This window comes from Prinia subflava, chromosome 2 (assembly GCF_021018805.1).
Source record: "Prinia subflava isolate CZ2003 ecotype Zambia chromosome 2, Cam_Psub_1.2, whole genome shotgun sequence".
Lineage (NCBI taxonomy): Eukaryota > Metazoa > Chordata > Aves > Passeriformes > Cisticolidae > Prinia > Prinia subflava.
The window spans coordinates 3215043-3240731 of NC_086248.1; the positions used below are offsets into that span (position 1 = coordinate 3215043).

Here is a 25689-nt window from a genome sequence, read left to right on the forward strand (position 1 = left end):
CCCTGCCCGAGGCAGGGGGACGGAACTGGAAGGTCTTCAAGCTCCCTTCCAACCCCAACCCTCCCGCGACTCCATGGCGGCGCCGCTCCCCTCACGCTCACACGAGCGGCTTCGGGGCCGCCGACTCCTTCCCGCTCCGCCTGTGGCGACGCGCGCCTCCGCCAATCAGCGCCCGCCGCCGGCCGTCACACCAGCCGCGCAGCCTTCCTATTGGCTGGCGCTGCCCTGGTGCGAGCGTGCGTTCGCCAATCGGCTCCGCGCCCGCCCCACCGAGCGATGTTCCGAGCGCTGTGATTGGCTGCGGGGCGGGGCTGGCGCGGCCCCGCCCGTGCCCGGTTAAGCGGCGGATTGGGGGGGCGGTGGGAGCGCGCGGCGGCGGCGGTGGGCTCTGAGCGCGGCCCCCATGGAGCTGCTACGGAAATGGCTGGGCCACCCCGAGGACATCTACAACCTGCTGCGCTTCAAGATGGGCGGCTACCGCGCCGTCATGCCGCGGATGGACCCGGTGAGCGGCGAGGGATGCGCGGGCGGCGGGATGCGCTTCGCTGTCGCCGGTGCGCGGTGCTCCCGGTGGGGAGCGGGGTACGGGAGGAGGAGGAAGTGGGGGGCACTGTCATGTCCGGGCGCGGATACGGTGTTGCCATGGGTGACCATCCCATATCCAGCGTGTATAGGACCTGACCGCCTTTGTGCGCCTTGTGTGCTCCTCGGTGCTTCCCGGTTGCACCGGCTCCGGGCATCCTATTGCATTTCTCGTACCCTGCGTGCATCCCGCCGGTTCCGGGCATTGCACCGGTTCCGGGCATGCTGTGCATTGGTGCTTCCCACCGGTTCCGGGCATCCTGTGCGTCAGTGCATCCCACCGGCTCCAAGCATCCCTGCATCGCTCGGTGCCGGTACCGTGCGTGGAACGCACTGGCACTGGGCATCGCACAATGCCGGTGCTTCCCGAGCATCCCACCGGCTCCGAGCATCCCACCGGCTCCAAGCATCCCTGTATTGCTCGGTGGCGGTACCCTGCGAGCATCCCACCAGCTCCGGCCATCCCACTGTATCCAAGCATCCCTTGCATTGCTCCGTGCCGGTACCAGTGCCGGACATCGCAGAGTCCCGGAGGTACCCGAGCATCCCGCGGCCCCGGGCATCCATCGCATTGCTCGGTGCCGGTATCCTGCGAGCATCCCACTGACTCCGAGCATCCCCCTGGCTTCAGGCTTCCCCTGCACAGCTCGGTGCCGCTGCCCGCATGCATCCCGCCGGTTCCGAGCATCCCTTGCGTTGCTCGGTGACGGTGCCCTGCGCGCATCCCCGGGGCTCCGGCTATGGCACGGCCCCGGCGCTGTCCGTACATGGCAGCGTCTCCGGGCACGGCATGGGGCGGGTTAAGGGGCGGGTTTCGGGCCGGGGCGGAGCGGCCGCAGCCCCCCGCCGCCGCCGCGCCCCCATGGCGGCCGGCTGCCGGGCCGTGTCCGTGCTCCGGCGGACCCTGACCCTGTCCCCTCCGCGGAGCGCCCCGCGGGCAGCGGCCCGGCGGCGGGGACAGCAGCACTGCGGAGCCCCCGCGGCGCCCCCGGCCCCGCCGCCCGCCGCCCCCCGCCTCCAACCCGCGCCCCGCGCCCCGCTCTGCCCGCAGGACTCGCTGGGATGTGGCCTCCGCACCTGCTACCGCTACCTCAACCAGACCAGCCGCAGCTTCGCCGCCGTCATCCAGGCCCTGGACGGAGAGCTGCGGTGAGCGGGGGAGCCCTGCGGCCCATTGGGGGTCTTTGGGAGGTGCAGGTGGGGTGCTACCCCAACTCTGGGGATCCTCGGGAGGGGCTGAGTGCAGCTTTTCCCCCTGGCACCGGGAATCCCCTGGAGATGGTGGGGGAATTCTCCTCCCTGGGAGGTGGTGGGTACAGCCACCCCAACACATCGGGATCCTTGGGAATTTAGTGGGTGCAGTGGCCCCCCGGTTTCAGGTCTCCCCACAGGAGCTGGTGGGTGTGGTACCCCTCTATACCAGAGCTGGGCCCATGCAGTGCCCCCAAACACCATTTTTCTCCTTACCATCTGCTCTGGATGCAGATTTGGGGTTAAACAAGTGTTTTAACTGTGCTGGGTTCTGGAATTACTGCTGATTCTTCCCTGGGCATGGTGTCCTTGTGAGAGGTGCCTCTGGGATGGCATTCCAGGTTCTGCTCTGCCTTTCTTGGTGGCTCCTGGGAGCGGGTTGGAGCCTGGAGCACTGCTGGGACACGCTCCCTCTCCCATCAGGAGCTGTCTGGACTGGCTCAGCTCAGCCCCACCCCGTACAGCAGGACGTGGGGATTTTCACGTCCCATCTGGCTGTACCACATGCCCCCTCTGCACCGCATCCTCCCCCCAGACTGGGTCTCTGGGCTGAGCCTCCTGGCCAGCAGAGTGTTCAACACAGGTCCTGGCAGTGTGCCGTGTGTGACACCCTGCAAATGTGTCCTGGCACAAAGGCTGGAGGGAGGAGGTGAGGAAAAACCTGGGGCTGACCAAGCTCCTGTGCCTTGCCTGGGGAGGGCTTTTGGAAGCAGCTGCCTCCAAACCTGCGCAGTTGTCACAGTTTGGTTTGTTGCACGCTCGTTTTTTGCTGTGCAGATTTTGCTGCCCCGTGCAGAAAAGCTTCAGATAGGAATAGTAACAGAGGATGTAAAGCTCAGCTGGCCAGGGGCCCTTACGCCATTTAATCATTCTCCATATGATTCCTTACATTCATTTGACAATTACTGATCTCAGTTTTTAAATGCCCAGTTAATCCTGAGGTGGGTTGATGATCAAATTTAGGGGTTCTGGAAGTTGTTCCAAACACATCTGATGGCTCTGCTGAGCAGTTGCAGGCACCACCCCGAACACTGGGTGATCTGTGGGGTTTCTGAGGCCTGGGTTGGCATTTTGGATGGTGCCCCATAGCTGTGTCCAGTGTTTATGAAGTGATGTTTGCAACCTGGTTGACAGGAAAGGCAGAGAGTTCGTTCAGTGGTTTGGCTGGAATTGCGTGGAAAAGTACGAGTGGGGCCAAGAATTAAGCTTTTTATTTTCCATGCTTTTTCTGTGCAGGAATTAAGAAAAAAGATTAAGAAAACACTATGAAACCTGTTAGCAATGTGCCTGCCTTGTGCTTGCCTCTGTTTGTCTGTTTTTTGTTCTTTAATCCTTGCCCTGCAGCCTGCTGGGATCGGGATCACCCTTCAGGGCACAGAAACTTCTGCCTGGCATCTTAAAAATGCTCTTGCCTGATCTTTGCAACCCACAGTTGGGCAGGGATGGTGTTTGGATTACAGCTAGTGGCTCAGGAGAGACTCATATTCAAAACCCAGGAGCTCCATTGAAGAATTTAGGGACAAACAAGGAAAAAACAAAATAGGAAGGATAGAGAAATAGGCAAAGCCACAGCCCTACAGAGGGAATTAATTTTGCTGGATCAAACAAGTTCTTGCATTGATGTTGACCCCATCAGGGAGTTCAGCTGAGGCCCTGTGGCATCCCAGAAGGGCTGCTGGAAAATAGGGAATTTCTGGAGGAGTGCTTGGAGCAATGCTTCCCTGGCCAGACAGGGTATTGGTAGTTGAGCTGAAATGTCTGATTCCTCCTTTCTTGTTTTTTTTGGCCCCATAAACCACCTATTTTGCTGGCCAGAGCCGTGTCCAGCTCGTTGCTCCATGGTTAGGGCATTTTCTGGGAAGGTGGGAGGCTCAAAACTGCAGTTTCATCCACGGCTGAGCCAACAGTGTACTAAGTGCTGGTGGTGGAAGAGAGTTATGATCCAAGCTCACAGCTCCTCTCCTGGTGATGGAGAGGAGCAGAGGGATGCTTCTGCCTCTCTGCTGCCAGTTCCATGATCCTGCCAGTCTCTGGAACTCTTCAGGATCTGTTTCTGAAGGTTCAGCAGAGGCTGCATGTCCTGGCAAGGAGAAAGGAGCAGGAGGGAGCTGCACCCAGGTCAGGGCTGGAGCTCGAGCTCTGGAAGATCCACACTTGTTCTGGGTGCTTCCATTTGTGCCCTGTCCAGCCTGACCCTGAATGTTTCCAGGGATGGGGCATCCACCACCTCCATGGACAACCTGTGCCACAGCAAAGAATTTCTCACAGCAAAGAATTTCTTCCTTTGATTTGCCAAAATTGCCAAGGATCTAAATTCAGCATGCGATGGAAGTTAGGGAGGCAAGCAAGCTCTGGATGCAGAATTGGGGTTAAATAAGTGTTTTAACTGTGCTGGGTTCTGGAATTACTGCTGGTTCTTCCCTGGGCATGGTGCCCTTGTGAGAGGTGCCTCTGGGATGGCATTCCAGGTTCTGCTCTGCCTTTCTTGGTGGCTCCTGGAAGCGGGTTGGAGCCTTGGGCATTTGCATCCTGTTGGATGAATGTTTGCAGCCTGGCTGGAATGGAAAAACTCAGTCATGCAAAGGAACAGGAGCACGAGAGAGCTGCTCATGTGGTTTGACAGAGGTGTTAAATACCCTTCTAATCAAGGAAAAAACACCAAATTTAACACTATTGGCTCTAAGAGCAAGTCAGTTTTCCCTGAATGCTTAATCACTGCTTGCACATTGTCATTCCCAGAGTACAACACTGTCACCTGGTAATTAACATTTAAGCAGACCAAGCTACCTTCCATTTGTTAAGCAATTAATAAATGCCTCATCTCCTTGGCAAATATCCCTGTGCTCATGGAGATCTGGGGATTATTTTATATAAATCCTGGAGTTGCAAACAGCATTTCTTGCCATGAGGACTTGTTTTTAGGGTGGTGGTGTTTTTTGTTTTTTTTTTTTTTTCCTTCAGCTGCAGAAATGTGGAGGCAGGGATAGGGAGGAAAGCAGGGATGGTGGAGGCAGGGATAGGGAAGGCAGGGGTGGTGGGAGCAGGAGGGGAGGTGGCTCTGTAGCAGCTTCCTGCTGGGATGCTGGGACAGATGGGCTGCCTCCAGTGTCTTGTTCCTGAACATATAAAATACAGTGTTATTTTGGCTCTTCCTGCTAGTCCTAATGTTCCTGTTGCACAGTGTGACCCCTTTATTCACCCCCAGCAGGGTAAAATGGTTGCAGAGAAGAGGGAGTGATTTTTTTTTCCCCTTCCCTAGTTTCCATCTGCTTTTCCCAATAAGCTGACCTTGGGCTCTGTCCTCTGGGTCTGGGTGAGCCCTGGCCTTGCTTGCAGGGTTGGATCTTCCCTGCTCAGGGAGCTCACAGGCCTGACCCTTCCCTGATACACACCTTAGGAAGCCCCAAATCATGCTGTAGTTCTCCTCATGAGGGAAAATCCTGAATTCCTAGCCTGGCCAGTGTCTTCCAAAGACACCAAGGACCTGGCAGTGCAGTGTGTGACGTGCTGAGCTCCAGGTTCCTCTGCTGAGGGCTCTGTGGTTGATCCCAGCTGTTTGTCCTGCCTCATAGGCACTCCCAAATAAAGGATTCCTCTTTTTTCTCCCCTCCCAGACATGCAGTGTGTATATTCTACCTAGTTCTCCGTGCCCTGGACACTGTAGAGGATGACATGAGCATCCCCTTGGACGTCAAGGTCCCGATGCTACACGAGTTCCACTCCCATCTCTACCAGCCAGACTGGAAGTACACAGAGAGCAAGGAGAAGGACAGGCAGGTGCTGGAAGACTTCCCCACGGTAAGGCAGCCTCCTCCTCGCTCCTCATGGCACCTCTGGGTGCCTGGTTGTCTCCATGTGGTGCCTGCAGAGCTTGCTCAGTCCCACAGATCTTCCCAAGGGTCCATCACCTCCTTGTGGTGACAAACCCAAGCACCTGTGCAAAACTGAGCCAGCCAGAGGGGATCTGTGGGAATGTGCCAGCCCTGGAAAGTGGCTTTTTGGCTCCTCTGCTGGAAGAGCAGGTGACCATTGTCTTGTGGACAGAGATTTGGGGTTGTTACCCCACAGGGTGCATTGCCTGTGTGCACAGCAGGAATGTCCCTGCCTGTGGCAGAGGGAGGAATGAGATGAGCTTTAAGGTCCCTTCCCACTCAAACCATTCCAGGATTCCATGATAGAAGACAAAAAGCACTCTCACTGTTATTAGTAACAATATTGCATTGATCTTTTTATTATTGAGTTGAATTTTTAGAATTTTTTCTTCACTCTGTTTAAGAAAAAATATAATAGTTCTGGTGAGGAGCATCTCATTTTCTGAGGATGTTCTGTTTTCTTCAAGTTTTTACCATTTCTAATTTATTCTACCCTTTTCAGGCTTTCCCTAGCAGTGGGAATGGGGTAATTGTTTGGAGAGCTGAGGTGTGTTGTGAGTTTTGATGCTCAGGTTTGGGGTGACTGTGGCCGTGGCCTGTCAGAGGGTGGAGTGTTACAGGGGATGTCTGTATTGGGATTCTGGGGTGTAGGCATACAGAAGGTATGAAAGTGGCTTTAGAAGAGCTTTTGAGAAGGTGTTTGTGGCACTTTGCTGTTCTCTCTTGGTGTATATGTTATTTATTTGAGACAGTCCATGCTCAGGTGTGATTTTAATAATCACAGAATTGTAGAACAATGGAATTGTTGGGTTGGTAGGGACCATAAAGCTCATCCCATTCCACCCCCTGCCATGGCAGGGACACCTTCCACTTGACCAGGTTGCTCCAAGCTCTGTCCAGCCTGATCCTGAATTTTCTGGGGGGCATTCACAGCTTCTCTGGGCATCCTCTGCCAGTGCCTCACCACCCTAATAGTAAAAACTTCTAATAATATTTCCTAGAGGTGCGTTTGCAGGCTGTTCTGCTCTGTGTAGGGGACTGAAGCCACAGAGACAGAAGCAGAGTGGATACATTTATTTTACAGATGAACCCTTATTGCACACAAACCCTGGGCTGGCTGCATCACTCACTGATGGAGAATAAAGCCTAGCACAGTAAAACATGATGCTCCACAGTTTTGGAAAAGGGAAGATGCCCTTTTTAATATTTTTTTTCAGTGTGAGAGCAATTGAGACACTGCAGGTGTCCCTGCCAATAGCAGGGGAGTTGGAACTAGAAAATCTTCAAGATCCCTTCCAACCCACCCCACTCTGTGATTCCATGATCACGTTACTGGACATGCAGTAGGATTCCACACTTCCCTCACTGCTTGGTGCCTTTCCAGTTGTGCCAAATGTGCCCTGTGAAGCCAGAGCTGGAGAGGGCTGGGGAGAACAGAGCACCAGAAACCTCCCACGGGTCTTTTCCCGTGGCTGGTGTGATGGAATGCTCTCAAATTACAGAGGAAAACAGCTCTGTGCACCAAGTGCAGTCAGTTTTGTCCTGCAGCTCCCAGATGATACCAGTCCAAGGCCACAGAGCCTTCCCAAAGATTTTGCTGTGTCTGATCTCCTGCCAGAGACCATCCAGTTTAGACTGGGAACAGGCTGAGCCTGAGCTCCAAGGACCTTGAAACAGCTCAGGTTGGGGGAGTTGTCCCAGATCTCCAGCCAGGGCAGGACTAGAGCCTGGTAAACAGTATTTTTCTGTTTTCTTAATAAATGTTGAGCTCTGCTGCTTTTTTTTGTATTATTCCTGAGCATTCTCTTTCTGTTTTACCGTGCTGCAGATCTCCATGGAGTTCAGAAACCTGTCCAAAGTCTACCAGGATGTGATTTCGGATATTTGCCACAAGATGGGTGTTGGGATGGCAGAGTTCCTGGAGAAAAAGGTGGATTCTCAGCATGAGTGGGATAAGGTGAGTAGACCCTGACAGAGGAATGGACTGAGCATGACTAAGGTCATGGAGTTAAGGTTGAAAAAGCCCTCAAAGATCATCAAGTCCAGCTATTCCATCAGCACTGCCAAGGCCACCACAGAACCATGTCCCCAAATTCCACATCCACAGGTTTTTTGAACACTTCCAAGTAGGGTCCACCTTGGAAGCAGGAGACAGAGCATCCCTGTTTGGGAAAAAGTGTTTATTTTCAACAAAAAAATAAACTTAAAAAAAAAATAAAGCTTTGGGAAAGCTGAGACATCCCAGGGAGTGCCATGAGAACTCGTATCAAATAAACTGTCAATTGCTTTTTGTAAAACTCACTGTGGCAAACAGGCAGCTCTTTGTAACTGCTCCTTTTATCTTGTTTTTCTCCCCCTTTCCCAACTTGGCACCTCCTTGGCAGTATTGTCACTACGTTGCTGGGCTGGTGGGGATTGGCCTTTCCCGTCTCTTCTCTGCATCAGAGCTGGAAGATCCCATCGTGGGGCAGGACACAGACCTGGCAAACTCCATGGGCCTCTTCCTACAGAAAACCAACATCATCCGTGACTATCTGGAGGACCAGCTGGAGGGAAGGGAGTTCTGGCCCAGAGAGGTGAGGAAAAACCTCATAAAATCGCTGCTGTTGGCTCTACATCTTCTTGGTAATAGCAGTTCTGATGACAGCTGTCTGCAGCTCTCTGGGTGCAGATGTGGGGACAAGGTGATGTCACCACACACTGCCAAGAACTACTCTGGCAGCATTTTCTCCTCTCTGCTAGGTTTTCTCTAGGAATGAGGGAGGATAAGACTGGCTGAGATCCCAGGAGGGTACCTGGTCTGCTCCCAAAAGCAGGATCAGCTCTGCCTGTGCCTGACATGATGTCCATAAATTTTTCTCCTCCTTTTCCATGTGGCTTGGCTGTCTCACAGGGCGTTTCTTGATGTGTGACTCACCTTTTCCTTGCCCTGCCTAGGAAAGGTGTGGAGATCAGTTGTACCCTCCATCTCTTTGTGTGCTCCAAGGCCACTGTCACATCTCCACAGCCTGCCCTTCCTGCTTTTCTTGATCCCAGCGATGCTCCAAGGCTCTTCTGTGGGGGATTTTGGTGGTCCTTGTTGCTCTCCCAGACCTGGTGTCCCTGTGCTGACATCAGTGCACCCTCCAACTCATGAGCACTTCCCTTGGTGTTCAGGTTTGGAGCAGATACGCAGAGAAGCTCTCAGACCTTGCCAAGCCAGAGAACATCAACGTGGCCGTGCAGTGCCTCAACGAGCTCATCACCAACGCCCTCCACCACGTCCCCGACGTCCTCACCTACCTGTCCCGCCTCAAAAACCAAAGTGTCTTCAACTTCTGCGCCATCCCCCAGGTGAGCTGAGCTTCCAGGTGGTTCCTCATCCTCTACAGCCCAGCTGGTGAGGAGCTGGAGGTGGTTCTGTTGGCTTTTTGCTGATTTCTTGGATTCTGTCGTTCCTGCTCTTGTGGAGGTTGTGTCTCCACTCCGTGTATGTCACTGTGGATGAGGTGATCCCGTGGCCAGTTCCTTGCAGTGCAGTAAAGGCTGTTCCTGCCTCTCCTCAGGTGATGGCCATTGCCACGCTGGCTGCCTGCTACAACAACCAGCAGGTGTTCAGGGGGGTGGTGAAGATCCGCAAGGGCCAGGCCGTCACCCTCATGATGGATGCCACCAACATACAAGCTGTCAAAGCCATCATGTACCAGTATGTGGAAGAGGTAGGCCCAGCAGTTTGCTTTGAGTCATTTCTGGCTCTTCCTGTCCCTGTTCTTGGGGTGGAACTGGGACTGCACGGTGATCTGTTCATTTTGTCCTTGGCTCGGCGGTGGTGGGGAGTGGTGACCCTGAGAAGGGAACAGAGCTGGGGAAGGGTCTGGAGCACCAGGAGTGGCTGAGGGAGCTGGGGAGGGGCTCAGCCTGGAGAAAAGGAGCCTTAGGGGGGACCTTATGACTTCCTCCTGACTTCGGGGTCCTGTGGAGATTAAAAGTTTATGTGGAGAGTCAACTGGTGGGTGGTTTTGTGGGGGGAAAAAAAAGCACCTCCCTCCCTAAAACCCAATTCCTGTGAGGGCTATTAAATAAAAAGACTTCACTTCGGCAGCAGGGAGACACCAAACCATGTGTTATTAATTAGATAATAACCCTTGTGAACTGGCTGATCCCATGGCAAGGGACAGTGACACTTTAACCCAGGAGAGGGTCTCTGCTTGTGCCACCTTGCTCAGACTCCTGCAGATGAGTACCTCAGAGGCCATGAAAGGAGAACCCCAAATGCCACAGAATCAGGAGATGATGTGGCTGTTTCCAGGCAGGAGCATTCCCACTGGTTTGAGGAGGGCTGTACAGGGAGTGAGGATTGCAGGGTGAGAAGTCCTGGTCCTAGTGACACCACTGGTCCCAGTAACACCACTGGGGGTTGAGGGATCGTGCCCAAGACCGTGTGGTCCGTGTCCCATCACGGGCTGCCCTCAAGAGGCAGCCTGGCTTAGTGCACCTCCCAGGGGAGACAGCCCTGGACTCGTCCAGCTGTCCCTTCCTTCATGGCACTCCAACACTGAGGTGGCCCTGAAAACTTCAACCTCTCACTGTTTTCCTCCTCCTAAACCTCCTATGGGAGCTGTAACTCCTTGTAGGGGAGTTGTGGCTGGTTGATGAGAGATCTCTGGAATCTGGGCAGCTCTTGAAATGTGGTTTATTGCATAGGGTTGTGAGTACAAGAGCTCTGCTTAAAGCTGCCACCCACAGCTAGAAGCGTGCCCAAGAGAGAGCAAAAGAGAACAAGAGAGGACCAGCAAAGAGGCCTGAGTTCTTGTTACATTACATCTCTTTTTGTCTTGAGTATGCTAATTTACAATCATCCAACCAGCACAAGATACAAACCCTATAGAATTTACATACAGCCTATAAGAATTACTACATTACCATATTGTATTATGTGGGGTTTCAACATTAAAAGCTAGTTTCTAGATCCTTTTTGCTCTTCCCTACAACATTGGCAGGGTCTCTCTGACCCTTGGACCCTTGGCATCCCTTTATTTGCCAAGGATATTGTTCAATCAAGGGGGATTCCCCTTCAGCTGGCTAAAGCATTGTTTCCTGGTTTTTCAGTAACTAACAGCTCGGCATCTTACACTTCAAAGCTCGCCTTCATTTCTACTTTGCTTATAGATTTCACACTCTCAAAATGCTTTGCCAAGCAATCATATTCATCAGGCTTTCCTGTTTCCCAACATCTCCTCCTCCCTCCTCCTTCAGATCTACCAGAAGATCCCGAGCACAGACCCCTCGTCCAACAAGACTCAGCAGGTGGTGGCCTCCATCCGCGCCGCCAGCTTGCCCGGTGGCCCCATGGCCTCCCGCCACCACTACTCGCCCATCTACCTGTCCTGTGCCATGCTGCTGGCTGCCCTCAGCTGGCAGTACCTCAGCACTCTCTCCAAGGCCACCGAGGAGTACCTGCCAGCAGGGGACAACTGAAGGGCCGGCTGGGGGGACAGGCGGTGGCAGACAGGCAGCAGGGCCTCCTGCTCCCTTGCCCTGGGGGTGGCCCGGCGCTGGGCACTGGGACGGTGACAAGGAGGGGACACCGGGGAGCTGCAGCCCCGGGGTGATGGTGTGGCAGTGCTGGGCTCCGTCCTCACCGCCCTTGTTGTCTGCTTGGATGGCTGCAAATGCTGATTGGAGTCTTAGTGTTTGGGGTGGAGTATTGTTTTTTTCCCATTTTTTCCTGTTTACCTGAATATTTTGGGTTGTTGGGTTTTTTTGGTCATTTTTTGGTTTTTTTCCCCTTTTCTTTTTTTTCCGTTAGGATGGTTTGAAATAGAAACTCCAGTTGTTTCTTTTCTTCCTTGAGATGTGAGGCATCTTTCCAGCTCAGAGCTGAGCTAAACCCTGAGGGTTTTGCCTCCGTTTCTTAGGCAGCCTCTTCGCCCTCACCTCTGGTGCCTGCTCTGTGCTGGAAGGATGTTGCTTCAGCTGGGAGAGGAACGTGCTCCCTTATCCAAGGAAAAAGCTCTGGCCACTTTCTGGCCCTCAGTGATTGATATCCTGCAGCCTGGAAACAGGCAGAGGCCACAGTCACGTTTCTGTTACGCTGAAGGATGCTGAAATGAGCCCTTTAAATATTAAATATATGGGAGGTGAGGTACTGTGTCCACCTGAACGTGCCCCTAGCTGAAAGGCAGCTGTGCAGCTCCCTGCCTGGGGACAGGTGGCCCCTGCAGTGACACAGCTCTTGTTTCAGCACTGGGGAGGTGGCAAGAATGAGCAGGGACCTGCCAGCACAGCCCTGAGCTCATAACCCCAGGCCTGGCTCCACAGCAGGCTCTGGGCTCTGCGCTGGCTCAGCCCCAGGGGATGGGTGGTCGTGGCAGAGCAAGGCAGGGGAGTGAGAGTTTGCACGCTGCTGTCCCTCGTGGGATGCTTTTTTAGGGGGGCACTGATCACCCTGGAAGGCAGAAAGGATCCCTGCCATGAGCTGGGAAGGCTGGAGCCACCGAGGGCTGACCAGGGCAGGTTTCCCTGGCCCACTTGGCTCTGGTTTTGGGTCAGACTGAGCTGCAAGAGGCTCCCACTGCTGTCCTCAAACGCATCAAGCTGGACTTACAAGAGGAAACAACACTCTAAAGGCAAGTCCTGTTCTCCTAGGGTGGATTGTTGTTTTCAAGTCCCTGCCCACCCCCTTCAAAGCTGCTTTGTTGTTGTGAAGGGAAGGAGAGCCCATGTCCTGGTCCAGGACAGAGGTACCAGGTGCAGGGTGGTGGCCTTGGCAAGGCCAAGCCCTGTGGCCAGGCTGTTACTCAGAAGGAGAGCCCCTGCTCCACAGTTCCTGGTGTAGATAGTTTTAAGCTGTTGTTCTCAAGAAACTCGCGGTAGCTCTCTTTGTGCAGCTTCCCGTCTTGTTGAAATTAAAAGTTTTCTTTGGGAAAAAAAATTTATTAAAGTGCTGGATCATCTTTGTATTTTTTTTTAATTTGCAGCTGTCTTGTCTTTTACATCACTAATTTCCCCACAAGTAACAAGCCCTCAGCTCATGAAATTCCCGTGCTCCCTTGGTGCCAACTCTGGGTATCAAACTACAGCCCCATGTGCCAGACCTGGAAGAATTTTAACCACAGGGACAGCTGAGGGTCTGTAAATTCACTTTGAAAGGAGCAGTGGCACAGCCCTGGGCTGCTGGCATGTGCTCCAGGGCCCTGGTGCCTCCTCAGGGATGCTGGGGACAAGTCCTGGCTGCTCTCAGCTCGGGGTGGAAGCACCTTCCCCACCAGCAGCACACACCCCAGGGGTGGCTGTCACCAGCAGGGCCACAGGACAGGGCTGGCAGTGACCACACTTGCACAAGGGAGGGCATTCTGCCCCTCTGCCCCCTCAGGTGAGACCCCACTGCAGAGCTGCTTCCAGCCGTGGGGCCAACAGCAGAAGGACGTGGAGCTGCTGGAGCAAGTCCAGAGGAAGCCACAGAGTTGCTCTGAGGGCTGGAGCTCCTGGAGCCAGGCTGAGAGAGCTGGAGAAGAGAAGGATCCAGGGAGAGCTCAGAGCCCCTTCCAGTGCCTAAAAGAGCTCAGGGAGAGCTGGAGAGAGACTTGGGATAAGGGATGGAGGGACAGGACACAGGGAATGGCTTCCCACTGCCAGAGGGCAGGGTTAGATGGGATATTGGGAAGGAATTCTTGGCTAGGAGGGTCAGAGGCCCTGGCACAGGGTGCCCAGAGCTGTGGCTGCCTCTGGATCCCTGGAAGTGTCCAAGGCCAGGCTGGATGGGGCTTGGATCAACCTGGGATAGTGGAAGGTGTCCCTGCCCATGGCAGGGGGTGGGACTGGATGAGCTTTAGGTCCCTTCCAACCCAAACCATTCTCTGAAGACAGAAGGGTCTCACTTGGCTTCCACTCCAGACAACCATCTGAGGTGGCAAAAGCCAAGCAGAAGCAACCAAGAGCCAGGAGCCAAGACTCTGGAGAAATCATTTATTGGCACAGGTGTTCCAGCCAAGTACAGCACAGCTCTGCCTCACTGGTGCCTGAGCAAGCAGAGGTAAAGGGGCTATTTTACAGTGCATGGAGAGCCTGCTTCACACATTTCAGACCCATAGCCTCAGCTCAGTAATATATTTTGAGTTTTTAAATCAAAAAAAAAGCTCTTTGCTATATTAGTGTTGGCAAATCACGATTCCTCCTTTACACAACCTATTACACCTCCCCCCAGTAACAAAAATAAGGTTTTTTACCTTCCTTAATGCCTGTGGCTCAAGAAAAAAAAGCTTTAATCGTGTCCAAGTTAGTGAGACACCTCCAAGCATCTACTTGAGCTCCCTGCAGCAGACTAGGGAACCATCCCTCAGCTCAGCCCTCAGCACCTGCAGCCCTAAAGCACCCCAAATTTGGCTGCTGCACCTTTGCCCAGGCATGACCTGCACACATGAAGCTGCTCAGCCACAGAGAAAAAGGCTTTGCTCTTCCCAGCACCCTCCCAGATGCTTGCAGGATATTTGACCAAAGGCTCATGGAGCTTCAGGCAGGCCCTTCCCCAGCATCAATAACCCTAGACTACAGCAGATAAAAAAAGCCAGTGAAGAGTTGAGGAAGAAGTGGTTTAAAAAGCCAGAAGGATGGAGCAGAGCAGGCAATGCACAAAGGATGTGGTGCAGGCATCTCTGGTCAGAACCACCCTCACATCAAGTTCAACAGTATTTTGACGTTAATAGGTCTAATTGTAGCTGATTCAAGGCACACACTCACAGGAAATTCTTCCCTGCTCGTTCTGGGTGCTAACAGTCAGATCAACCCATCTGGGGGTGCACAAATCACCCCTGGCCATGGCTTTCCAGCAGCATCCACCTCTGCTACCCCACCAAGTCCCTAATTCCTCACAAAGTTCCTGTTTCCTGCCCTCCCAGTAGCAGCCCGAGCTGGAAGGGGTCCAGGCTAACCAAATTCCAAGAGGCCAGTGAGCTCTCCAGCAGTCCTCTGAGCAGGGAATGCCCCAATGTCCTGCTGTGACCCACCAGAAGCAGGAGGCTGGCAGAGAGCAGTTCCACCTCCAGCTCCACCGTACAATTTAAAAACCAAAAACAAACCCAAAAATTAAAAAAAAAAAAAAAACAAAAAATGGGGAAAAAAAGAAAAGATAAAAAGCTTTAATAAAGTAACCTGAACTAGAGTCTCTTTTAGAAGGGGGGGGTCTCTGCACCCAACCCGCTATCAGTTAAAATCATCAGGGACTCAGGATTATTTGTGGTTTGATCAGAGTTACATCCTCTTCCAGTACTGCTCTGTCCTGGGGATGCCGGCCACGACCTCGGACTCGATGCCACAGTGGTCGTCTCCTCGCAGGATTTTGAAGAAGCCTGGGAGAACACCAAGAGCCAAAAACAAGTCACCCTCTCCATCCATCTGAGGGGAACAGGGTGGGGAAATGGGGTGGGGATTGCCCTTGGTGCTCACCGTTCTCCCCCCAGTCGGTGTTCCAGGAGTTGGCCACCAGCCAGTAGGGAGTGTCGTTCTCCACGCCCCAGCCCAGGATGCGGATGGCGTGGCCTCCCACCTGCTCCCCAGACACGTGCTGGTAGACCCCTGCAAGGGAAGAACGCCCCAAAATGTCAGCAGGCAGCTCCTGTCTATCCCACAGAGCGCTCACAGCCTGGGGGCCACCCGCTGTCACAGCCCCCAGAGTGGCTGAGGAGGGGTTTTTGGTTAAATGGGAAACTGAAGCTTGGTGCAGAGTCTGGAGGAGGGAGTTCTACACGGGGACATGGTGACAGGACAGAAGGGAAAGGTTTTAAACTCAAAAGTGGGAGATTTAGGCTGGGTGTTAGGAGGAAATTGTTCCCTGTGAGGGTGGGGAGCCCCTGGCACAGGGTGCCCAGAGAAGCTGTGGCTGCCCCTGGAAGCATCCAAGGCCAGGCTGGACTGGGCTGGGATCAACCTGGGATTGTGGAAGGGATCCCATGGCAGGGATTGGAATGAGATGATTTCTTAGTTATTATCTCCCCATCCAAACCACTCCACGATCCTGCCACCGATGCTCAGCACCAGCTGAGCACCCAGAGACATTCCCCAAGGGACTCAAAGGCAGTTCAGAACAAGAGTTTTGAGGTCCTAAAATCGGAGCTGTTGTTGTCAGCTGGAATTTGGGGTGCTCCCCGTTAGGGCTGCTTCCCTGATCCAGTCCCAAGAACGATTACTCCTGCTATGGATACAGGAGATGGCATCTGCCTGTGTCCTCACCACGCCAGACACCCCAGTGTGAGGCTGAGATCTCCGAAAAGACAGACCAGCCCCACAAAAGAGGGATCCTATGGATGAAGCAGGGAACAGGGCTCCCCCCACAGCCCCGCTGCTGCTGCTCACCGGATTTGTACATCAGGAAATCCTCGTAGACAATGAAGGCTCCTTCCACTGGGCCATTCTTGTAGATCTCAGCCATGATTTCCTTCTCACTGCGAGGGACTCCGTAGGATGTGATGCCTAAAAGGGAAAGAATCGCCACCATTAGGGTGGCACAGTCAGGCCACCAAGCCTGCTCAGTGTGAGCCTGCAGGAGGCCTTTTGCACTTTAATTCAGGTTAAATCCAAACCCAGCAGCTCCAGAGGGGCTGATACAGCCAGGCAGGAAAAGTTTATTTTATTTATCAGAGGGAATTATTTAATCTGAGTCCTACTCTGTACCCAAAGATCTATTCCAGACAGCTTTAGTGGGAAGGGACATTTTTCCCTTGCACATTCTCCTTTTTAACACCCCAAAGACTCAAGATGAAGATAAATCTCCAAGAAACAGCCAGATTATCCTAAATGTACAGAGCTGGCTGCTGCCAAGGAGATTTGGAGGTGGCTTTGACACCAGAGGGGGCTCAGCACCCCACTCTTCAAGCAAACCACGTGCACCACGAGGACTCAAACCAGTTCCACCAGTTCCCCCTTCCCAGCTGAGTCTCAGCAAACACAAACTGTGCATCTGCCACACTCAGGTTTGCTCCAGGACCATCCCCTCCAGGGATGGGGCACAGGACAAAAAAAACCCACCAGGAATGGGTTCCATCCTGCCAACACCTCCCAGCTGCCACGAGGAGCAGCTCTGGGGCTGCTTTGGAGGCCACCTCCCTTACCATAGTGCTTGTCCTCCTTGTATGAGGGTGAGTACCCAGGCTCGCAGTGGCGGCTGCACCTCGGGGTGCCCCCTCCCTCCCCGGTGCAGGGGGGGCGGCTGCCGTTGACGTGGTGCTCGCAGGGTGGGATGGAGTAGGGCCGGCAGCCTGTCCAGGACAGAGGTGACATCAGCTGGCTGTCCCCAAAGATCCCAACAGCCACGCTGGAGAAAGCACTAGATGCCCCAAGAAAGAACCTTTCTGCCCCAGGAGCCCCACAGAGCAGTGGGGCTTCCCCTGCCAGGTGGGCAATCCCTCCATGAGAAACGTGTCTCCCACCAGACCTGCCTCCCAACATCTCCCTCTCCAAATGGCGATGGAAAAGGTGGAAACATGACCCAACTGATGGTCATGACAGGGGGAGGCAGAGGGTTCCAGTCTGGAAGTTATTTTTTGAGGGGGAAACACGTCAGGAAGACTCCTGACCTTATCCAAAGTGTAGCAAACTGGTTGAAAACCAGCAAAACCACAAAATTCACAGCCTGATTCGCTCCTGCTATGGAAGCAGGAGCCTCAGGGGGGTGTTGAGGGCTCCTGGCTCCCTTCCCAGATGGGTCTCCTGCCTCTGGGTGCAGCTCAGGGACCTTTGTCCCAAAGGAGTGACTAGAAGGAGCCACAGGGGCAGGGGCAGGGGCAGCAGAGGTGCTCGAGCTGAAGGAGGGAGCAGCCCCAAGGATGCAGACCAGGAGAGAAGCAACCCAAGAAACATGAACCTTAACCAAGCAGAGGTGCTCCTCCTTGCTTCCCCAAGGGTGTCTGCCAGGACTTACCCACGTGGGAATCGTAGAGACCCCCGGACACGAGGCCCCTCTCTGTCCAGTACCTCCAGGCGCCCGAGGGGTAACCACCATTGCACCTGCGGGAGAGGCACCAGCTCCAGCCCCAGCCACCCCATTCTGGGAGAGGCAAGGGAATGGAGCCAGCCTGGGATGGTCCAGAGGAAGGTTTGGGCACATTAAACATTTTTTAAGTCTGTTCTTTTCTTCCCCAGGATCTGCCTTGAGACATCAAGGCCTCAGGCAAGGAGGTAAAAGCTCTCATGGCTCCAAATCCCCAAGTGTTTCCTTACTGTGTCCCTGGTCAGCTTCTGCTGCCAGGAGCAACAGGACTTGGAGACTCAACTCCCTACCCTGTGCTCAGCAGCTGGGAAAGCCACAGGCAAAAGGCTTGTGCTGAAAACCAAGGATGTGGGACCATGGAAAGGTCCTTCCTGTGGCTTTGGCAGCTGCCAGCTCTGAGTGGGAGAGCATCACTGTGTGACTGCAGCCCTCACCATCCACTGTGCTGGGGACAGGATGTGTCCCAGTCCCTGGAATCACCTTTATGTTCCTCCTAACTCCCTCATCCACAGCACAAACCTCTGCAGGAGCTTCGTGCTGGTCAGGGAGGTAATGAAGGCAGGGCTGAAGCCATCAGCACCTCCAGGGTCTGCCCCTGCTCCCCCCAACCACCCTCCAGGTGCACAAGGACCATGAGCAGCTCACCCCATGCCACACTCAAAGCCACAGCACGACAGCAGGTCCTCGGCTGAGACCTCCACGCTGACCTTGGCGTTGGTGTGGACACAGATCCGGTCTGAAATCGCTTCCACGGCGCCAAAAGCCTGAGGGCAACCCCAAAACACCCATTAGAGCTGGCCAGGGGAGAGAAACCAGGAAACCTCCTGGAAATGAGTGCAGCAAGCATGGCCTGGCTGGGAGAAGCCACCCAGAAGCTCAGACACTGCAGGATCCCACAGTGCCCCCTCACAAAGGGCAACAAAGATGCTCAAGGGCTGGAGCCCCTCTGCTCTGGAGCCAGGCTGGGAGAGCTGGGGGGAATCCCCTGGAGAAGAGAAGGATCCAGGGAGAGCTCAGAGCCCCTTTCAGAACCTAAAGGGGCTCAAGAAAAGTTGGAGAGGGAGTTGGGACAAGAGATGGAGTGCAAGGACACAGGGAATGGCGTCCCACTGCCAGAGGGCAGGGCTAGATGGGATATTGAGAAGGAACTGTTCCCTGAGAGGGTGGTGAGGCCCTGGCACAGGGTGCCCAGAGAAGCTGTGGCTGCCCCTGGATCCTTGGAAGTGTCCAAGGCTGGGTTAGACAGGGCTTGGAACACCTTGGTCTGTGGATGGTGTCCCTGCCCATGGCAGGGGGTTCAGCAGCAAATACAAAGGCACAGGTTTTGCCCAGTAAATTTTATGAACACAGCACTAAACTTCCCCTGTCCTTACCCAGCAGGAGCCACAGGAGCCCTGGTCTCTGATCTCGCTGATGGTGGGACAGTTGGGCCACTGCGTCCGCGAGTCAAAGTTATCGGGCAGCTCCACGTCTGCAGCAAAATCCACCCTGTGAGGAGAGGGAAATCCTGTCTCAGAACACCAGCAGACCACAGCTGGGTGCACTGCACTCTCCAGCCTCCTCTGAAGGTGACCTGGAGGATGAGGGCTGTTGTTTGCTTACTGAAGGAGCATAAATACTCGTGTTGTGCTCAGACCATGTCAGCAGCTCCTCTGGCGTGTTCATTTTCAAGGATAACAAATTGAACACGGCACAGGATGGATTTTTCCTTTATGTGTGGTCCCTGCTTAATTCCATGAACAGTGTCCACCGAGCCCACCCTGCTGCCCACAGCCTGCCAGGAGAGCCCCTCACCCACTCCAAATGCTCCTGAAGGATCCACACAAGTTTTACTGGAGCTTCACCTTCTCCTGCCTGCACTCACCTCTCGGGGAGCTTGGGCCCACCCAGGAAGGTGCCACAGAGCTTCTTCACATAGCTCATGTCAGCATTGTGAAAGTTGTGCCCTGCCTGGGGAGAGACACACAGAATTGGGACACGACTCTCCACAGCCACCAAGAGCATCTCTGGGACCACAGCCCGGGGCTCCGGAGCTCCCTGAACCCAACCAGAGCCTGACACCAGCTGCAAAGCCCAGGGGCCAAGAGCCAACCACCTACAGACACAGAACAGAGCCCAGGATCAGCCCATCAGGACCAGCAAGGTCCATCTCGAGGCTTTGGACACAGCAAACTGGCCAAGGAGGGTCAGGTCACCAGGAAAGGGACACTCGCTGCTTGTCTCCAGCCTCCTGCAGAGTTTCCTCCTCTTACATTGCTCCTGTTCCACAAATTCATCCTGCTCTGCTCCAAAGAGGAGCTCCACAGTTCCTGTGGCTGCAGGAACTCCTGATAGCACCACCTCACTGGAAAAGTCAGCTGGGACCAAGGCTGGATCGATGTCACCACCATGGTGACACTCCCGAAGCTCAGCCACTGAACCCCACAAGGAGACTGTCAGCAATGCATCCCCAAAAAACCCCGAATCAGCCCAGTACTCACCTTCCAGGTGGTGTTGAGCTTGTTTATGTGGTTGACCAGGTCATCTGAGAGAGGAGGGAAGTACGGAATGCTGCGAGCGCTGGCCAAGGCCACCAGGACACATAGGAGGGACAGGGACGGCCACATCTTGGCTACTGGACAGGACACCCCACCTGCAGCCAGATTGGAGCAGTGTTTGAAACACGCCTCAGGTGGGAGGATAAAATGTGTGGCTGCACCAGATCCCCCTGTCCCAAAGGTCAGGAGAGAGACACAGGAACAGAGTAACAGTCCCCCCCCACAGCTCAGGAGAAATCAGGCAAGGCAACCTTGTTTGTTGACCACTGCAGGATTAGCAGCAGCAGGAAAATACCTTCTGAAGCAGATCCAAGGGATTTGGAAGGTATTAAAGCCTGTGTTTACTCCCACAACAATGGAGAATAAGGACCAGGAGAAGGAATAAGTGACATGCCATGTCCACACCAAACATCAGGCATGGGATCTGACAGGCCCTGGCCTTGCTCTTCCCTTTAAAGATATTACTCCAAATCACATTTTTGGAGTTCAGAGGCTCGTTTTGGCCAGTCTGTTGCCCTGGGGGTGTCACAGCCCCAGGTGTGACCCCCTGTCCATGCACAGGGGGATCAGCATGCACCAGAGCTGGCTGTGCCTGCTGTCCTCTGCTTCTCCCCAGGGAGGTGCAGGGCATGAGGACAGCCCCGGTTTGGGGATCAGAGACACAAGGGAAATCCAAGAGGCAGTAAAGAAATGACCAGAGCCTCCCCACAAGCACCACCCAGCCCACAGCCACCCCAGGGCCCTGTGGTTTCCCTGCTTTCCTTTAACCTAATTCACATCGAATTGCCCAACTTCAGATTAACCCCCAGCGACTCGTTCCACGTCCCCACGCCTGACTCAGACACATCACGAGGCCACGAGCTCCTTTATCTTTGCAAACACAGCAGGGCACCCTCCTCCTCCTCCTCCAAACCCTCCCAGCTCCCTCCCACCAGCCCCACATCCACCCCAAGCCTGGGGAGTGCTTCAAGACCTCAGATCCTGCACAGCAGCGATATTCAGGCTTTAATTCCTGCTCAGCTCAGCGAGCTGAACGTGGAATCACCTCTGCAAGCCCCGGCTTAAAGCGGGCACACAGCTCCTGCCAGCAGCAGAGCTGGACGGGCAGAGGATGGTGATGGAGACATCCCACACCTCCCTGCCGGCTGCTTCCACCCACTCACAGCCAAGTTTAGCCTTTCCAGAGAAGAAAACCCAGCAGGAGTGTCCTACTTTCTGCCAGCAGTCAGCCCAGGAGGCTGCAGCTCGCTGTATAAAAGGGCTTTTTTTTTTCCTCCTTTCCCACCCCTCCTTCCACTATTTAGTTATTTGTTCGCCCTTTTTTTTTGTGCTTTCAGTGGGATGCTCAGCCCAAAAAAAAAAACCCCAAAAAAACCAGCTGAGTTTCAGCAGCATTTGGTCCTCCCACTCCTAAATCTCACCTCTTTGAAGGGGTTTTATGCATATTTTCAAGGGTTTCATGAATATTTTCCTGCTTAGAGGTTTCTGCAGGCAAGGGACTTGCTGGCTGTGCTCTCCTGCTTACACAGCAGGAAGGAGGTTGAACACAGGAAAATAAATACACACTTTAATACAACTGTGCTTTTTGCCCACAGCAGGCCACAGAAAGCCTGCAGGTAACCAGCCTGAGCTGAAACACATTTTAATGAAAAAATCTTACGAAAGTAATAAAAAAAACTGCGCACACACAAATATCAAACCCCAAAACCCTCCGTACTTCCTGCACTCAGCTCGGTGTTTTCCCTTAGCAAAGGCAGGAGGCGTTTTTGAAGCCAGAAGTCACATGATTACAATTTTTTTTTTTTTTCCCAGCAGGATGTTTGTAAATCTGCTGACAGGCTGAAAACCTGCCAGGCATCGATGTGCTGCTCACACCCAGCTTTTGAGGGACAGACACGGGACATCTCCCAGCCTCGGGTTACCAGACCACACTCTCCAGGCAACCCGAAACCAAAGTGAAAATAGATCCCAGCAGTTTCCCCTTCAACAGGCAGAGTTTCAGCTCTGCTGCTTTGCATCTGCACCATGGACATGGCCCAGGGCCAGCGAACCCAGCAAAGCAAATAGCTGGGAGCCAGATGGCTCTTCAGGCAAAAAAAAATAAAATATCCTCTTGCCAAGTCTCCTGTGGGCATGGAGCCTCCCTATGGGTCATGAGAGAGCTGGGGGTGTCCAGTTTGGGGAAGAGAAGGGGGACTTAGAGCCCCTTCCAGGGCCTAAAGGGGCTCCAGGAGAGCTGGAGAGGGACTTGGGACAAGGGATGGAGGGACAGGACACAGGGAATGGCTTCCCACTGCCAGAGGGCAGGGATAGATGGGATATTAGAGAGAAATTGTTCCCTGTGAGGGGGGTGAGGCACTAGAACAAGTTGCCCCAAGAGATGGGGGGTGTCCCATCCCAAAAAACATTAAATGCCAGGTTGGACAGGGCTCTGAGCAAGCTGATGTATAGTTAAAATATATAGTTAAAGATCTCCCTGCCCATGGCAGAGAGGTTGGAATTAAATGCCCTTTAATTAAACACCCCTTCCAACCCAAACCTTTCTATTATTCTACAAGGTCTCCTATGGCCATGAACTTTTGGGTGGTGGGAGCTGACACTCTCAGGGGGCACCAGGTATCCCAAGATCTGCCTGGAAAAGGAAGGGGAAATCCTCACCCCCGTGGGATTTCTTGCTCCCTGACCCCTCCTTCTCCTTGGCTTTATCCTGTGTGCAGCAGGTCTATAAATAGGACACGCAGGCACGGGGCTGGCAGGACGGATTCCCACCGGCCGTGGGTCATGTGCAGCCCAATTACAACAACCCCAGAGCCCCTACAGTGACAAAAAGCTGCTGCTTTCCTCCCTCACCCCCCTGTCCCAGCTGATCCAGGCAGCAAGAGCTTCCCCTGGCAGCCTTATCACAGTGGTGCCTCACACAGCACTGCTATCTGCTCCTCACACCCCTCCTCCTCATAAAAACCTCACGGCTCTTTAAACCCCAGAGCAGCAGCCCCAAAACCAAAATTGCATCGCAGCTGCTGCACCCCAACATCTGCTCCCCCCTCTGTGCACAGCAAGCAGGGCAGAGGAGTTTCCCCTGGAACCCCAGCAGATCCTTTCCCTTTGCACCCCAAAACGTCTCCAGAGGTGCCTCAGCTTCAGGATAACCCTGGCTAAGGCTGACCCACAGCTCACACCCCAGCACAGCCCGTCAGCCTGGAGAAACAAGGCTGCTGGGCTTCTCAGACACCTCAGCCTCACCCCACAGAATCCCCCAGGTGGCAGGAGGATATTTGGGGCTTGCAAAGAGTTCCCCAGGTTGCCCCTGGACCGAGAGCAGAGAACACTCTGAGATCCACAGCATCTGCTATTGCCATTTCTTGAAGGATGAGCAAGAAATAAACACCCACCAGCACACCTGACCCTGGGCGGGACAGGACACTCACGATTCAGCCAGCTGGTGGCTTAGAAAGAGGAAATTCGGGCCAGCTGAGTGCAGCCCCTCTCCGGGCAGTGAGGAGGAGGCGGCGAGGCCGAAGGCTCTGCAGGAGCTGCTCAGAGCAGCTGCAGCCTGCAGGGAGGAGAGCACCCCAAGGGCTGTGGCTGTGCTGGTGCTGCAGCATCCACCCACAGCCCTCTGTGCTGTCGCAGAGGAGGAGGAGGAGAGAAGGAGGAGACACCACCCAAGTGCTATCTCCATCCCTCCTGACCAGAGCTGGGAGCCAGGGCAGCTCCCTGCCTCTTTTCTCACGGACAGAGCTCCTGGCAGTCCAACCCCGATGTTCCAGAACTCAGCAGGATCCCACATCACCCTCCCAGCAGCCAAGGCAGGCACACGGTGCCCACAGCAGCGAATCCCTTCACCTTCGCACCACAAAGGTCTCCTTCCCCGAAACAAAGCCCACAAGTCCCATTTATTTCAGAAAAAGCAACAACCCAGCCCCCGAACCGGCTACCCCGAGCCCAGCTCACATGACTCGGTGTCAGAGCACAGATAAGTCACAGCCCTGAAGCATCTCGCAGCTCCTGCCCTGTCTGGGCCAAGCCCCTGCGGGCACAGACGGAGGCACCCACACCTTCTCCAAGGCTCCCAGGAAGGTGAGAGCTGTCCCACCCTCCCTCCGGGGCCAGGGGTGCTCAGCACAGCCCGAATCATGTGTCCTGCTCAGCACCAGCCCTCAGCCTGGGCACAGTTCTGTCCTTTGTTCTCTCTGCCAGGGCTTGTGACTCCGAGCCACAACAAAGCGAAGCCAGAAAGGTTCAGCCGCAGCTCCCGATCCAGCTCAGCCTGCTGCGTCACCAGGTGAGCTTGGCCGCACCAAACCCATGGTCTGCTGACTTCATTACTGCACTACCAAAGCCTGAATTATTTTTTCATTAAGAAAAAAATAACATGAGGTTCTCCTCCCCACGCTTATTCCATTCTGGCAACGCCAGATCACTAACACGGGTCAGATAACAGAGTCCTAGAGAGGTCTGGGTTGGAACAGATCCTAAAGATCATCTGATTTCAACCCTGCTAGACCTGGCTGCTCTGTATCTGACAAAATGATTCTCTCCTGAGACAAGCTGCAGCACTCACCTCTGCAGCTTCCATGCACAGAAAGCACAAGATTCCCCTCAAACGAAGCTGCACTGATTTTTTTTTTCCTCTTCTTACAGACCAATCCATAAACCCGAGTCTTGCACAAGCCCCCGCACACCCCGCGCTGCGGAAATCCCTTCCCCTCATCTGCAACCCAGAGGGAAATGCCACAGGGAAGCGATCTTTGCTGTATCACGGCCGCAGAGCATCCCTGAGAGTGGGATATGGGGATGGGAGATTCCTTCCAAGCTTCTCCAGCGCCATTCCCAAGCCGTGGTCCTGTTCCAAACCCCGGCATCCCGGGATGTTCGCAGGGGGGCCGAACCGGCCCCGGCGGCAGCTGACGAGCAGGGCTGCGGTGTTTCTTCCTGTCTCTAGCACAAAAACAATGTTTCCTGTCTCCTCCCGTGACCCTTCCTGGAGCTTTGGTGCGATTTGAGGGTTCATTTTCCCTGCCACAATCGGCGCCGCAGCGCACCCCCCTCCCTCACCGCGCATTCCACACCCCGCACTAGCCACGCACAAAAATCCCCCAAAACGGCGCTGGAAAAAGCGGGAGACGCTGCTGCTGCCGTCCCTGCGGGGTGTTCCGTGGCCGTGGAAGGGGGTGCCCCATGGGGGTGTCCCCTGTCCCTAAGCATCCCCCCCTTATCGGTCCCCACCGCGCCCGCTGCGCTTCTTGTGCGCGTCCCCGGCGCTCAGCGGGACTCACTCAGCGGGACTCACCGGCATCCACGGGCACTCACGGGATTCACAGGCACTCACCGGGACTCACGGACACTCACCGGGACTGACGGCCCCCTGAGTGCTCGGTAGCCACGGCCGGGGCAGCTCCCGGAGGCTGAGTCATCCCGGGCCGGCCCGCCCCCGGCGTGACAGCATCCTGCCGGCTGCCCGCCCCCCGAGCCCGCCTCCGTC

At 54.6% G+C, this 25689-nt stretch overlaps 2 protein-coding genes across 4 annotated transcripts; one reads left to right on the top strand and one right to left on the bottom strand.

The window, feature by feature from the left end:
- The first annotated feature begins 326 nt into the window (after nucleotides 1–326).
- FDFT1 (farnesyl-diphosphate farnesyltransferase 1) lies at nucleotides 327–14793 on the top strand. Its single transcript, XM_063423294.1, has 8 exons — nucleotides 327–505; nucleotides 1634–1731; nucleotides 5448–5631; nucleotides 7534–7662; nucleotides 8090–8281; nucleotides 8862–9038; nucleotides 9251–9403; nucleotides 10941–14793. Exons 1-8 carry the CDS (start codon nucleotides 404–406, stop codon nucleotides 11160–11162), a joined length of 1257 nt encoding a protein of 418 aa, XP_063279364.1. The 5' UTR covers nucleotides 327–403; the 3' UTR covers nucleotides 11163–14793.
- CTSB (cathepsin B) lies at nucleotides 13639–25689 on the bottom strand. Of its 3 annotated transcripts, none has more exons than XM_063423310.1 (10): nucleotides 25557–25689; nucleotides 20148–20299; nucleotides 19532–19617; nucleotides 19041–19155; nucleotides 18313–18431; nucleotides 17599–17684; nucleotides 16790–16936; nucleotides 16035–16151; nucleotides 15129–15257; nucleotides 13639–15031 (listed from the first exon to the last, which is right to left on the bottom strand). In XM_063423310.1, exons 2-10 carry the CDS (start codon nucleotides 20271–20273, stop codon nucleotides 14934–14936), a joined length of 1023 nt encoding a protein of 340 aa, XP_063279380.1. In that variant the 5' UTR covers nucleotides 20274–20299; nucleotides 25557–25689; the 3' UTR covers nucleotides 13639–14933. The 3 variants fall into 3 exon arrangements, with proteins under 3 accessions (XP_063279380.1, XP_063279373.1, XP_063279384.1); XM_063423303.1 differs by having other exon boundaries at nucleotides 25498–25653; XM_063423314.1 differs by lacking the exon at nucleotides 25557–25689 and adding an exon at nucleotides 23597–23730.

What these genes read in the sequence shown, in the direction of transcription:
- CTSB (XM_063423310.1), bottom strand. Translation starts at nt 20,273, where the DNA reads ATGTGGCCGTCCCTGTCCCTCCTATGTGTCCTGGTGGCCTTGGCCAGC. An exon ending in GGCTTTGAGTGTGGCATGGG is followed by an intron (nt 17,685 to 18,312) that starts GTGAGCTGCTCA and finishes CCTCTCCCGCAG; the next exon opens with GTGCAATGGTGGTTACCCCT. An exon ending in TTTCCTGATGTACAAATCCG is followed by an intron (nt 15,258 to 16,034) that starts GTGAGCAGCAGC and finishes CTTCCCTTGCAG; the next exon opens with GGGTCTACCAGCACGTGTCT.
- FDFT1 (XM_063423294.1), top strand. Translation starts at nt 404, where the DNA reads ATGGAGCTGCTACGGAAATGGCTGGGCCACCCCGAGGACATCTACAAC. An exon ending in CTCAGCATGAGTGGGATAAG is followed by an intron (nt 7,663 to 8,089) that starts GTGAGTAGACCC and finishes CCTCCTTGGCAG; the next exon opens with TATTGTCACTACGTTGCTGG. An exon ending in GGGAGTTCTGGCCCAGAGAG is followed by an intron (nt 8,282 to 8,861) that starts GTGAGGAAAAAC and finishes CTTGGTGTTCAG; the next exon opens with GTTTGGAGCAGATACGCAGA.